We start from the raw sequence: 15,650 nt of genomic DNA, 5'->3' as shown, positions 1-15,650 counted from the left end.
CTGCTATGTTTATTATGATAATTAGCACTATGATTAATGCTATCAGGTCCTAATAGTAGTAACACCATTACTGTGTGTCAGGGCTATTATGGTAAATATTTTGCACATGAAGTTTCATGTTCTCAGATCTCAGTTTTTAAAATCAAATTAGCTCACCTTTTTTATGTTACTACTATTCTAAGTTTCTCCTCTCCTCCTATATGCACTAGAATGAACTTTTCCTAAACTAATGATGGAATACAAAAACACTGTGATTTATTTATACTTAATGGAAGTGACACTTAAATTACTTACAAATCTAAAGTTCATATTTTAATCTAATTATGGATGTTATAGTTCCCTTTCTTTATATCCATATTTTCTCCTATTAAAAGAAAGATAGTCACAGGGAGAAAGCAATTCCCAGAACTACGTACTTGCCCCCCAGACATAGTTAGGGAAAAATTAGGGAATGGAATACAAGAACTATTGGGAAATGAGCTTATGTTCATTTCGTCTTAAAAAGAATTGAATTGAGACAGAACAAGAGAATACGGAAAATAAAATACATGCTGCCAGGGCACAGGGCACCTGAAAGCAGAGCAGTTCAAATGCTAAGAGTGAGATGAAGGTGGGGGGCACAGGAACTGAAATTAGAGATACCCTGGAACTATTTATATCATCTGAATTATAGACCTGACACTGAAGACTCCAGCATGCTAAGCAAGAGAATCAAATACTCCAAAATGTTGAGGATGTGTTAACATTTATTCAATATTTGCTGTGTGCTAGGTACTTATGTAAGTATTTTACATACCCCAATTTATTAAATCTTACAGATCCATGAGATATATATTACTGTTAACACCATTTTACAGATAAGGAGACGGAGGCACAGAGAAGTTCAATTTAGTTCTCAATGTCACATTAAATAAACATCTTGAACGTTTTAAATTTTACCTGTAAAAAGTTTAGTTTTTGAGATAGTTTAAACTGCATCCACAGAGAATTATTTTTTATTGTTTATTCATTTTTAAGAGAGAGTGAGTGAGAGCACGAATACGGGGGAGGGGGTAAGAGGGAGAGGGAAACGCAGACTTCCTCTGAGCAGGGAGCGTGACATAGGGCTTGATTTCAGGATCATGACCTGAGCCAAAGGCAGATGCTTAACCAACTGAGCCCCCAGGCGTCCCCATACAGAGAATTTTAATGAGTAAGATTTCACAGAGCCCTTCTAAAAGGTTTACCAAAATTCATCTCAGAGAATTCCCACTGGGAGGTAATTTAGTTTTAATTTGGGAGACTTCTGCCTATTATAATATGGTTTATAGTACTCTGAGAAGGGTGCAAGTCAGAGAATTTGGAATATTTTAGATAAAGGAGCCATATGGGCCACCTAGAGCTTCAGAACACACAAGGACAAAATTAGGAAGTGTTTTAAGAGGTTTCATGATGTCTATTGGTATTTGTATCAGGATAAAGACCAAAACTTGGAAATCATTATGTTACCAGTGTTGTAAGAAAAAAATACAATGTGGCAACAAGGACCCAGAAAAGTTCTCCTTTCTGCCACAGGAATTTTGGTTTCTCACCAGCCCCATAAAAACCAAGGTACAGGGGTGCCTGGGTGGCTCAATCGGTTGAGTGTCATCAGGGAATCTGCTTTTCCCTCAGTCTCTCACCCCGATTGTGCTGTGTTTCTGTCTCTCTCACTTGCTCTCTCGCTCTCTCAAATAAATAAATCTTCAAAAAGGAAAAAAAAAGACACCTGGGTAGCTCAGTTGGTTAAGTATCTGCCTTTAGCTCAGGTCATGATCCCAGGGTCTTGGGACTGAATCCGGACTTGGGCTCCCTCCTCCATGGGGAGTCAGGGAGTTTGCTTCTCCCTCTGCACCTCCTTCCACTTATTCTCTCTCTCTCTCTCAAATAAATAAGTAAATAAAATCTTAAGGGGGAAAAAAAAAAAACAAGGTACAGCTCAGTTTGGAGAGCCAGATGGAATAATCTCAGGGTCTTGTCATTATATATTGTCACTCTAAAGTTTTTCATATGATGCAGTGCTCACTGCCCCTCTTTCAACATCTTCACACTTGCCCCACTGGATTACTCTTGCTTCTTGCACTAGAGTTCAGTAGACCAGTATAATCAACTATACCTAAAACTCTCTGTATTGTTCATTATTTGCAGAACAAAAATTAGACACCAAATAACATAATGAAAACACAACAGCACGTACCACTTTGAATAGTGCCTATATATACAACTTTAGAATTTCATCTGTATGAAGTCCCAGACTTAGTATGTTCTTATAGCCAAATGCATTGAGAAATCATGACCTCATATTACTTATAAAGACATCTACTTTCATATATATATTTTTAAGATTTTATTTATTTATTTGACAGGGAGATCACAAGTAGGCAGAGAGACAGGCAGAGAGAGAGGGGGAGGCAGGCTCCCGGCTGAGCAGAGAGCCCTATGCCAGGCTCGATCCCAGGACCCTGAGATCATGACCTGAGCTGAAGGCAGAGGCTTACCCCACTGAGCCACCCAGGCACCCCTCATACGTTCTTTTTAATTCAGAGTATCACTAGAGTGCTTCTCATGAAAACACTAACAAAATCTTCCTGAAGTATTTACCTAAGAACACAGTAAAGAATATTCAGTTACTTCTTTCATCTGTAGAAGTGAAAATGAACAAATATTGTGTGAATCCTTAATTAATGCAAAAAAAAGCCAATTATTTTTAGTACAAACTAACATATTTTATACCAATTTTAACTGTAAAATTGGAAGATGTTAAGAGTAGGCTTTTCTTTGAAGTTACTGCTATTTCATGATCCCCAATCATATCGCTAAGTTTTACTGCTCTTGTGTACAGAAATTAGTGTATAAACATAAGTAATGGAATGAAAGGACAAATATCCAATTGTCCAGTAATTAATACTGTTCCTGCATAACCAATCAGGAAGTATAAAGAAAAGAACTTTAATCTTATCAGAAAGTTTTACTTTTCTAGACTCTATTTATTAAAAATGGCTTCTTAGCTAGCTGTTTATCTTCAGATTTCTCCATAAAATATATTTAAATTGGGAAAATTAATGATGCCACTGACCCCTTAAAAACTTTAGTGAATATTATTTGGTCTTCCATGGGTGAAAAATAGATTAGTCATCAGATTTCAGATGCAAGTTTCATTCTTTAGAAAAACAATAAAACTAAGAAACTAGAGAATGCCAATAATTATTGCCAGATAAACATCAACATTAGATTTTAAATGCAAAATATAAAATAAAGCACCAGTATCCTTAACCTCAGTGGTTATTCTTTAATACACTAAACCAACATTTTAGACTGAAAATCTTTATCATTCCTATTTTCCACAAGAAAATTTTTAAATGTAATTCTTTTATGTCTATCATGATTACAGATTTAAAACCTTTTGTCATCACAAGTAGTATAAATTGACAGATCTCTTAACAAAATTAGTTGCTGGATGGCTCCTAACTACCAGAGATTTGAAATTGCCACACCAAACTACAAACTTTGTGCTGGTAGTTGGGGTACCTGAGTTCTACCATAAACTTGGCTGCTGACTTTTTGTTAGATTTTGGGCAAGTTGCTTACCTTATGCTTCAAGTATCCTCATTTTAAATGGATAAAATAATACAGTTCTGTCCCATCACAGTGACTATTATAACAAGAGATCATAACAAGAGATTATAACAAGAGGTCATTAAGCAACTTAAAGTTGTGAAGAAGTTTTTAATAAAAAATCCTAGGGGCGCCTGGGTGGCTCAGTGGGTTAAAGCCTCTGCCTTCGGCTCGGGTCATGATCCCAGAGTCCTGGGATCGAGCCCTGCATCGGGCTCTCTGCTCAGCAGGGAGTCTGCTTCCCCCCTCCCTCTCTCTCTGCCTGCCTCTCTGCCTACTTGTGATCTCTATCTGTCAAATAAATAAATAAAATCTTTAAAAAAAAAGCCTATTTTAAATATTCATAGTTTTCTAGTATTGTATTACCAATGGACTCAAATGTTCCAATGTTCATATAGCTTCTTATATATCAAACAATCATGAAACAGTTTGCCCACTGATTAAAAACAAATATTGTGGAAATATCTATGCTACCTAGAGCAATCTACATATTCAATGCAATCCATATCAAAATACCATGAACTTTTTTTCAAAGGGCTGGAACAAATCATCCTAAAATTTGTGCAGAACCAGAAAAGATACTGAATAGCCAAGAGGAATATTGAAAAAGAAAACCAAAACTGGTGGCATCACAATTCCAGACTTCAAGCTCTATTAAAAAGCTGTCATCATCAAGACAGTATGGTAATGACACAAAAACAGACACATAGGTCAATGGAACAGAACAGAGAGCCCAGAAATGGAACCTCCACTCCATGGGCAACTAATCTTCGACAAAGTAGGAAAGAATGACCAATGGAAAAAAGACAGTCTCTTCAACAAATGTGTTGAAGAAATGTGTTGAGAAAATGGGACAGCCACATGCAGAAAAATGAAACTGAACCATTTTCTTACACCATACACAAAGATAGACACAAAAAGGATGAAATATCTAACTGTGAGACAGGAATCCATCAAAATCTTAGAGGACAGAACACGGGCAGCAAGCTCTTCTACCTCGGCTGCAACAACTTCTTGCTAGACAAGTATCAAAAGGTAAGGGAAGGAAGGGCAAAACTGTACTACTGGGACTTCATCAAGATAAAAAGCTTTTGCACAGCAAAGGAAACAGTCAACAAACTAAAAGGTAACCTATGGAATGGAAGAAGATATTTGCAAATGACACTACAGATAAAGGGCTAGTAGTCAAGATCTATAAAGAACTTATGCAACTCAACACCTAAAACAAATAATCCAATCAAGAAATGGGCAGAGGACGTGAACAGACATTTCTGCAAAGAAGACATCCAGATGGCCAACAGACAAATGAAAAGATGCTCAAAAGCACTCGGCATCAAAGAAATACAAATCAAAACCTCAATGAGATACCACCTCACACCAGTCAGAATGGCTAAAATTAACAAGTCAGGAAATGACAGATGTTGGCGAGGATGCGGAGGAACGGGAACCCTCTTAATACTGTTGGTGGGAATGCAAGCTGGTGCAGCCACTCGGTAAAACAGCATGAAGTTTCCTCAAAAAGTTGAAAACAGAGCTACCCTATGACCCAGCAATTGCACTACTGGGTGTTTACCCTAAAGATACAAATGTCGTGATCCAAAGAGGCTCATGCACCCCAATATTTATAGCAGCAATGTCCACAATAACCAAACTATGGAAAGAGTGGAGATGTCTATCAACAGATGAATAGATAATACACAACGGAATATTACTCAGGCACCAGAAAGGATGAAATATTAACCATTTACATTGACGTGGATGGAACTGGAGGGTACTATGCTGAGCTACGTAAGTCAAAGAAAGTTGATTATCCTATCGTTTCACTCATATGAGGAATTTAAGAAACAGCACAGAAGACAATAGGGGAAGGCAGGGAAAAACAGAATGGGAAGAAATCAGAGAGGGAGACAAACCATCAGAGACTCTTAATTAACTATAGGGGAGAAACTGAGGGTTGCTGCAGTGGGGGGTGGGGTAATTGGGTGGTGGGCATTAAGGAGGCCACATGACTAAAAAAAAAAAAAAAAAAGAGAGCGAATAGGATGTGATGAGCACCAGGTGTTGTATACAACTGATGAATTACTGAACTCTACATCAGACACTAATAATGTTCTAATATGTTCAATGTTGGCTAACTGAATTTAAATTCAAAAATAATAAAAAGAATAGATCTGTTTGATCCAATTAGTAATTAGTAAAGAAAGATGAGTATATTCTCATTCTTAATTCCAAATAAAGATGATGCAATAAATAAATAATGCAGATGTGTTTACACATAGAATATTTCACATAACTATAGATACCAAGCTTTTTTTAACATATTCCACTAGTATTAGATTTTTTATTTCAATATAACAGAACTGATATATTTCTTTCTTCTTGAAAAATCACATAAAAGTCCATAAAGAATGATAAACACAAATTTTATTTTTGACAAAAATTAGGAAATGAAACATAAAATGAGTAGAAAGGCTGCCCAAGCAATAGAGATAGAGTAGGGGAACATGCTACAGGCAGCAGAGAGAAAATTCTGCAGTTGTAGAAATCAGAAAGAACAAAATACACTTCTTGAATGTGATGGGCACACTCTAAAGTATAAGCCCCTTATTTCTGTCAGTAGAAACAAGGTACATGGGCTGATAGCCAGAGTTCTCCTCATGTGGTTTTGTTCCAAAAAAGTAGAGGGGGACAGTGCTACATAAAAATTCATATAAACAAACTATATGTGCAAAAAGAAATTTAATTCTCTGGCTATGGAAGATAAGAGACTGTCTACCTCCATTGACTGGGGCAAAATAAAGGAGGAACAAAAGAGGAAAAGCTAACAGCCAAAAAGAAAGTTCACCAATAAAAATCTTAATATAGAACAGATGAATATCATGCCAAATACTTCACCACTAATTAATGAAACTTAATTATGCAATTAACTAACTTAGAATTTACAAAAAAATCATAAAATTTTATTGACTAGAAGAAGAATAACTAAACCAGTATAACCACTCACCTCTGATTCATATTTTATTTTTTCTTCTTCTAAAATACGTGCAAATTCTTCTTTCTGGTGTTCAAATTCTGATTTGAGAAATGTATGTTCATAGCGAAGCTTATTATATTCAGTTCTATACTTTTCCACTTCCTAAATTAAAAGGAGACTATAATTTATGACAAGTTTATAAATGAAATTTGTACTCACTCCAAAAATCACTTTTGCAAATATAATTTTGAAGTACATTATATTGAAAGCCATTCTAAAAAGCAAAAAATAAGCTCAACAGAAATATAAATAAATCCCGGAAAATTCTTATGACAAGTATCCTACATACAGAATCAGTACATTCTTGAGAAGGTGCCAATAAAACACATTACCATTCAATTTACCCTATTTCCTCACTGATTCTCATAATAATGAAAATGAATAGCACATCAGAAGTTTTGACCTGTAAGCCTAATAAAATAATATTTAATAATGTAGTATACCTTTCTAAATTAGTTAACTTTTTAAAATTAACTCTATAGTAAAATATAAAACAGCCTCCTAAAAGACAGGATGAATTCTAAGTAGATAAAAGACTATTTGAATATTTAGTGTAACAACTTAAGGTTCAATCAAGTATTATAATGATAGTTCAACATACCAGTCTGAAGAATATATGTAGCACCAAATTTCCTGACTAACTAGGAACACATGCAGATCTCTGATATGCCCCAATTCTGCTAACACTACAAAAGTTGCTGGCATTCTAAAGTCAGTAAGAACTTAGGCAGTAGAGAAGATGAAGGAGACACTATTTCAGCATTCATCAGGAAATTAAGATATAAAAACACCTTCTAAAATATTCAGCTCACTGTAAATCTTTGGTTGAATGATTTCTCTAAGCCAGTATACAAACCAAGAAAATGGGTTTTATGATTTTATTAAAAATATACTTAAACAACAACAACAAAACCTTTTATTTAACTAGATTACCTACCTTAGGTCTAAGTGGCTTTAAATCCAAAATTTAAGTCTACTCCCAACCATAATGCTTTGGTTACCCACCAGGAGGATATTCAAACGATGACCTTACAAACCAGTAAGTCATTTATAAAAGTCATGTATAAAAAGAAATTTATAAAAATGGAGAGTAATATTCAGTTTAATTCATTCATTTATTCATCAATGCTCGGGAAGAGTCCAAAACCTCATCGAATGAATACTTCTATTATACAAAGCATTCTGCAACATACTATATAATCTACATAACAAACCTGTTTTGTGCAATGGCAGCATCACTAGACTACAGCTTTCCAAAGGAGGTCCATTTTGAAGGGGACAATATTCATGTGCTATATATAAGACCCAGGCTATTCATTAAATAAAGTTGCATTATATATATACATATATTATATATATATGTCTGGCATAGTACTTAATATAGGCCATCTTTTCCTATTTCATTTATTAAACAGTTAATTATATTTTACAAACATGAAATTTCATAAGAGGAAGGAAACATTTCAGTCTGAAGGAAAACTGTAACAATTTTCTATTTTTCTAGGGTTGCATGAAAACACTCTTTCATTCCACAAATATTGAGTACCTACTGTATGCTAGGAACTTAGAATATACAGTGAACCAAACAGATAAAGGTTCCTTCTCTCATGCAACTTACATTCTAGAGATGGTAATAAAGAAAATAAAAAATAAGCACAATAAATATACAGCATATTAGAGGATAAGTAATAGAGAAAAATAAAAAGTATAGCAGGGTAAATGAACATCCAAAGGTCTAAGAAGTGAAGGGAGAGGCAGGAAGCAATATTAAATAGAGACACACACTGTTCACAAAGTAGGCCTCATTGAGAAGGTGATATTTCAGCAAAGACTTAAAAAAGTTGAGGAAGGGGCACCTGGGTGGCCGAGCTGCTTAAGCCTCTGACTTTGGCTAGGCCAAGTTGAGCTCCCTGCTCAGCAGGGAGTCTGCTTCTCCCTCTCACTCTGCCCTCTACCCCCCTGCTTGTGCTCTCTCACACACTCTCTCTCTAATAAATAATTTTTAAAATCTTTAAAAAAAAAAAAAAAGAGAGAGAGAGAGAGAGAGGAAATTGGCTTAGAGATACCTGGAAAGATACTATTCATGTCAGAGGTAACAGTTATACCAAAGATCCTTTTTTTTTTTTTTTTAAGATTTTTATTTATTTATTTGACAGACAGAGATTACAAGTAGGCAGAGGAGATAGGCAGAGAGAGAGAGGAGGAAGCAGGCTCCCTGTCGAGCAGAGAACCCAATGTGGGGCTCGATCCCAGGACCCTGGGACATGACCTGAGCTGAAGGCAGAGGCTTTAACCCTCTGAGCCACCCAGGCGCCCCTATACAAAGATTCTTGATTTGTTTCATTTCTGGAGTGCCAAAGAAACATCAAAGAGGCCAATAAGAATGGAAGAAAGGAAGTCAGACAGATAATGGGATCTGATCTTGTGCAGCCCTAAAAGCTCCTTAAGTTAGAACGGGAGCTACTGCAGGGTTTCTGAATAGGGGAATGGTGCTTTTGATCAGTCACATAAAGATAAATGCACAGTTCCTTCTATATAAATTACTTACTTCATCCAGATTCCTAAAACGTTCTCTCATTGGAGTTTCTAATTCTTGTTGTATTTGGGCTCGTAACAACTCCAACTTTTGTGGAGTTAATACCTAGTAATGCAGAGAAACAAAGAATTCTAAATATAAAATCACAATATTAAAGAATTCACCAAATTTTAATGCTTAATTATAACAATAAAATCCAATTCATAGAAATTTCACTATATACCTAATTTTACAGTAACACTATATAAACAGAACCATCATTTGAAAGAATACTTGAAGGCCTCAATTTCAGGCTCTCAAGAGACATCAACAATTCCATTAACATGAGATAAAGATAGTCACTGATTATTATTATTATTATTATTAGAGATAACTATGTTGGCAGCTAAGGTTATCATGTTTTATATAATGGCTAATTATATTTCCATTTCCTAAAGCAATCAAAATAAAGGTATAATAATTTGGTACACCACAGAGAATTATTCAGACTTATTTTCAATCAGAAAAGGCTGACTTTTACTCTAGCCACCAAAACAAGGCTCCTCCCTATTAAGCTGTCTTACAGAACTCATATTTCAAAAAGTGATTAAGTATTTACATAAGCTCCTGAAGGACAAACACAGTCTTTATTCACCATGATGTGTTCCCAACACCTCACACTACTGCCTGGCACATTGGCTCACTCAATTATCAAATACTGGCTATAAAAAAAAACAAACAAAAATCCGGTTTGTACTTACACCAACCTCTGAAAACATTTATTCATCAATACTCCAAATAGTTCAAAAACTTCACTGAATGAATACTTGCTATATATAAAGCATTCTGCAACTTACTATATAATCTATATAACATACTGTTCTAAATACCTTCCATGCATTTACTAACTTAATTTAATCCCTGCAATGATCCTCAACATAGCTAAATTATCATCCCCCTTTTTTATAGAAACGGAAGCATACAGAGTCTTACTTTCTAAAGATCACAAAAACTCACAAGCATTTCTGCCCCATAAGAAGTTCAAACTCATGTGAAAATAACATACATACAAATAACTATAAAAATAACTAATATAGGCTTATCAGACTGGTAAAGACCAACAGAAAAGATATTAAGTAGAGAAATAGTGGCACATGAAAGGAATGGGAAAACTAAAGTTTAGGTAGAACAGAAACTTAAGAATGGAAAACATTTTAAATTCTCTGGGGAAAAAAAATGTTCCTCAAAGGTAACTTACAGGCATTTTGCATTGAACTGCACTAAGCACTACAGACAATTTAGAATCCTGGATCCTTCTATATTAACGCTCTCTAAATACTGTGACAATCAAGGCTGCGCTGAAACATTTCCAAATGTCATTTAGCTCCAGAGCTAAATCCTGGCCGGGAAAAAAGGGAAAGAGGTGGGAGCCACAGGCAGAGGATTCCCAAGTATCACGTTCATACTCTTATAATCTACTTAGTATTCAACAGTAGTTACTTAAAATTTTTTTTAACTTAAAATGAATAAATATAATTAGATACATAATTCAAACAAAGGAAGTATTAAAAAACTAAGTCTTCTTCCTTCATTTATCCAGTTTCCCTTTTAGGAAACAATCATAGCTTAAATTTCTTATGTATCTTTCTTGAAACAATATATAAGCATATATATATATATATCACTTTTTAATTTTTACATAAAGAAAGGCATACTATACACATTATTTCTTCTGTACCTTGCTTATTCACTGAAGGTATTCAAGCTTAAGAAGGGCATCACCATATCTATATTTTAGGAAGAAGTTTGATGGATCAAAACCATGGTGAGAGTAAACTGGGGTGGGGGGTGGTGAGGAGGAGGCAGAGGAAGGCAGTGAATGGAGCTGGGAAATCAGATAGAAAGCTCTTCTTAAAATCTGGTTTAATATGTCAAGAGTCTGGGTGAGAGTATCAAGAGTCCAAAGAGAGAAGGGGTAGTAATTAAAAGTTAAAGAATAATAAAGATCAAGATAAACCTTATTTAGATCCTGTTTCAAACAAACCAACTTTTAAAATAAGCAAAACTGGGGGCACCTGGGTGGCTCAGTTGGTTAAGCATCTGTCTTTGGCTCAGGTCATGATCCTGGGATCCTGATCCTGGGGTGGAGCTCCAGGTCAGGGTGCCTACCAAACGGGGAGTCTGCTTCTCCCTCTGCCCATATCCCATGCTAGTGCTCTCTCTCATTCTCTTGCTCACTCTCTCTCTCTTGAATTAATAAATCTTTAAAAAAAAATAAGTAAAACTGTGGGATAATTAGGGAAATGTGAACAAAGATATAGTATTAAAAGATATTAGGGAATAAATACTTTAAGGTATGATAATGGTACTGTGGCTATGCTTTTAAAGGAAAGACTGTCTTGCTATATAATAGAAATACATATACTAAACTACTAGAGCTGAGATAACACAATTTGCTTCAAAATAATCCAGAAGGGTTGAAAGACAGAGCAGGGATGTCAGAAGATAAAACAAGACTGGCTAAGAGATGGTAAGTATTGACGGGTATGTGAGGATGCAACACTACCACCCCTTCTACTTTGGTACTTGTTTGAGATTTCTGTAATTAAAGGTTAATTAGAAATAAAAGTGCTTCTACTTCCAACAGATGGCATAATAGAGATCAGATTTATTCTCCTACATAAAACAAACAAAAGAATAAACAGAAATCAAATGTTTTCCAGATACTGGGCATAATTAAGCAGCAAAGATCTTTGAGAGACAAACAACAAAGAGAACTAAGCTTCCAGGCCATGTATAGGAAGGGATATCCAAGCAGGGTCTGATGACTCTCTGATTTAAGCAAATGGTACTACAAATCCAGGGAGAGCAATGCGGCTAGAATCACAAGCAGGGTAGCAGAAAAGAACGTGGCACAAAAACAAAATTATGAAGATCTGCCAAAGGCTCATTCAGAAGAGTACCCCAATCAGCATATGCATGTAAGGAAAATATTTAATTAAGGCCAGGAAAAGAATGACCTGAAAGAATTAGGTGAGTAATCTGACCTCACACAGAGCCAAGAATAGTTCCTTTTTCCAAAAGCCAGACTGAAAACTGTCATTTCATTGAGAAATGAGTACTCAGAAGGTTCTCAGCAGTGGCAAGTAATGAGCACTAAGCATTATTCTGCTCTCACTTAGCAAATCTTCAAAGCAAACCTCCAAAACATGAAACTGTTTCCAAGTAACTGTCCCAGAACAAAGCTCAAGAATATCAGAATACAAAAATATCTAGCATAGTAAAATTTACTATGTCTAGCCTCCAATAAAAATTTATCAGGCATGCAAAGAAGCAGGAAAATATTACCCAAAACAAACAGGAAAATCAACCAAAACCAACCCAGAAGGGATACAGTTGTTAGAATTAACAAAGATATTAAAATAGTTATTATAACTGAATTCCCTATGTTCGAAAAGCTAGAGAAAAGACTGAACATGGTAAGTGGATATAAGGAAATTATTAAAAAGACCTAAATCGGACCTCAAGTGTAAAAACTACAACTTCTGAGCTGAAAAATATATACTATATGGGATTAATGTAAGATAAGATACTGCAGAAGAAAAAGATCAGTGAACTTGAAGACATGTCAAAAGAATCTACCCAAAATGCAACAAGGAGACAAAAAAGATTGAAAGCAAAACTTATATGTATTCTTACTTTAGTCCTTAAGTCAATAGGGAAAATGTACCAATGGAAATATAAATCAACACAAAGGAGAAAAGAAAATTGAAGTTAGTAACTAACCAAAAGTCTTATAATCTATAAGGTCTCTGATAAAAAAGACTCTCAACAAGATTTTTTTTTAATCTCCTAAGAATCTTACAAAAAACAAGCACACATGCATAAGAAAAATCCATCTTCCCTCCAAACCCCTGCCAAAGCACATATACAACAAAGACAAAAAATTAGATTATTTTCTTCATGTCATTTTAGGAGAAAAGTACACTGTGTCCTAGACTTCTAATGGAATACTGCCACCACTTATCTCAAAAGAAACTTATAAGAATACTTTATCATACAATAGTCCATGTGTCATTACCTATACTAAATCTATATTACACCAACAATTATCATGTTAAGAATATAAAATAGACCACTGTTTTTCAAAGAATTTTTTTCTAAGACTTTATTTATTTATTTAACAGAAAGGGAGATCACAAGTAGGCAGAGAGACAGGCAGAGAGAGAGGGGGAAGCAGGCTCCCCGCTGAGCAGAGAACTTGATGCAAGGCTTGATCCCAGGAACCTGAGATCATGACCTGAGCTGAAGGCAGAGACTTAACTCACTGAGCCACGCAGGCGTCCCTCAAAGAACATTTTAATCTAAGAAGGCAGATATTGTTGTGTCAGAGATTATTTAAAAAAATGAAAAACTGAATAATAAATTTAGTTCTGAGCTTCCTGGCAGCCAAAGAAAATGGGAAACATACTGGGTTATATAGTTTCCATTGCCTGGCACAAAGAAAGCATATGAATTTTTGGTAAAGTAACTTTTAAAATTTGTAACAGAAATATTATCAAACAACTCATATTTTAAAAAAAGGTTCTGCTAACATGGTACATAATAACAATATAAAAATAGCTAACATGTTCTATTCATTTTCTACATCAAAGCACTATACTAACACTTTCTATGCACTGTTTCATTTCATCTTTACCATCACCCTCTAAGTTAGGCACTATTATTATTTCCATTCACTACAACTACAGCAGTGACACAGCAATATTCTTTAACTGACTATCTTTGATATCATTTTTCTATAAATGCCAAAGGGATATTAAATCTAAGTTCAGAAAAGGCATTTTGTAGGTAAAAAAGATAATACATGTATATCATCTTTGATATCTGAAATATAATCATCTTTCAACTGAAAATCATCTGAAAATAATCATCTTTCATAAACATTTATTATTTTTTATTATTGATTCTACTTTGTTGAATTAATTTTATTCAATTCGCAATTTGTATAAATTGCTAACACCCATAGAGCAAATAGCTAAATTTAGTTCCAACATGAATATATAAATATATAAATCTTTATTTTAGCTTAACTTTCCCAGATAAATATCATAGAGAAACCACTTATGGTTTATCTTGAAAAAAAGAAACTTTACCAGACAAATTAGATTTGTCAGCAAACACCGGCAAAGTTACCCCATGGAGAAATGTCCAAAGTTATTTTGTGTAGATCCAAGGAACAGTGTAAAAACCAAAAGAGAGGCTACATGGAAGATGATTTCATTTCAACATGAGAGGGAAAATACTTAACATACTCCAATCCATGAATGGAACTGGATCACTTTAAACATTTATGAGGTTCTCTCCCACCAAAAGCACTGAAGCAGAGAATAAAGATCCTGTGTGACAAATGTTCCAAAAAGGAATTCGGCTTTGAATGGTGTATGAGTTTCCTAGAGCTTTGACAACAAAATACCATAAACTGGCTATCTTTAAAAAAAAAAAAAAAATCCAGAAATTTATTGTCTCACAGTTCTGGAGGCTAGAAGTCCCAAAACAAGTTGTCCGCAAGGCCACACGCCCTAAAGGGAAGGATCCTTCTTTGCCTCATCCTAGCTTCTGGCAGTGTGCTGCTGATCCCTGTTCTTCCTTGTCAGCTGCAGCCCTTCAATCTTTGCTTCTGTCATGACAGGACATTCGGTCCCCCACCCCTCGCCCCTCACCCTGTGCTTCTGTCTTTGTCTCTGTTCTCTTCCAGAAGGACACCAGTCACATTGGATTAAGGGCCCATCATCCTTTAGTATGACCCTCATCTTAACTAATTACATCAGCAAAGACCATTTTCAAACACATTTTGAGATACTAGATATTAGAAGTTCAACATATTTTTTTGGCAGACACAAGTTAACTCATTACAGATAGGAAACAACAAGAGGTACTAGACATTAGAAGTTCAACATATTTTTTTGGCAGACACAAGTTAACTCATTACAGATAGGAAACAACATCATTGACTCTAAGATGCTTAAGCTTTAGGTAGATATGAGATAAGAAATAACACTATTATACATATGAAGAGAACAACAATTACGAATCATTCATTTATTCTATGTCTTCAAGTCATTCATTCAACAAATATTTGCTAATATATTATAAAATATATAAATACAAACAAATATACCTGAGCACTGGAGACACACTGAAAAGAGGTCCTGCCCTTATGGAGCACACATTCAAACAGAATAAATGCCACCACTTTTGAGTATCGACATGTGTCAGACACTGTACTAAAAATATACATGTTATTTCATTAGTCCTACAAAAACCGCCGTTAACAACTTTTATCCTCTTTACCACATGACAAAACTAAGACATAAAAACAGATGTTTGTTGAAGGTCTTCACTTCAACACTGGTGACCTGACCTTTTTTTTGTATAAAAATGACCTTTTTATCTTACATGACATTT

General features: G+C 35.0%; 1 protein-coding gene across 3 annotated transcripts in view; it reads right to left on the bottom strand.

The window, feature by feature from the left end:
* Positions 1 to 15,650, bottom strand: part of CEP83 (centrosomal protein 83) — a 164,879-nt gene that overhangs the window by 61,780 nt on the left and 87,449 nt on the right. For all 3 annotated transcript variants that reach the window (XM_059402350.1, XM_059402347.1, XM_059402348.1), the window contains exons 4-5: positions 9,216 to 9,308; positions 6,638 to 6,769 (exon numbers count right to left, since the gene is read on the bottom strand). In XM_059402350.1, the coding sequence (XP_059258333.1) occupies positions 6,638 to 6,769; positions 9,216 to 9,308 (225 nt within the window). The remainder of the gene's footprint in view (positions 1 to 6,637; positions 6,770 to 9,215; positions 9,309 to 15,650) is intronic.

This window comes from Mustela nigripes, chromosome 6 (assembly GCF_022355385.1).
Source record: "Mustela nigripes isolate SB6536 chromosome 6, MUSNIG.SB6536, whole genome shotgun sequence".
NCBI classification, from domain to species: Eukaryota; Metazoa; Chordata; class Mammalia; order Carnivora; family Mustelidae; genus Mustela; species Mustela nigripes.
This window is presented reverse-complemented; position numbering and strand designations above follow the sequence as displayed.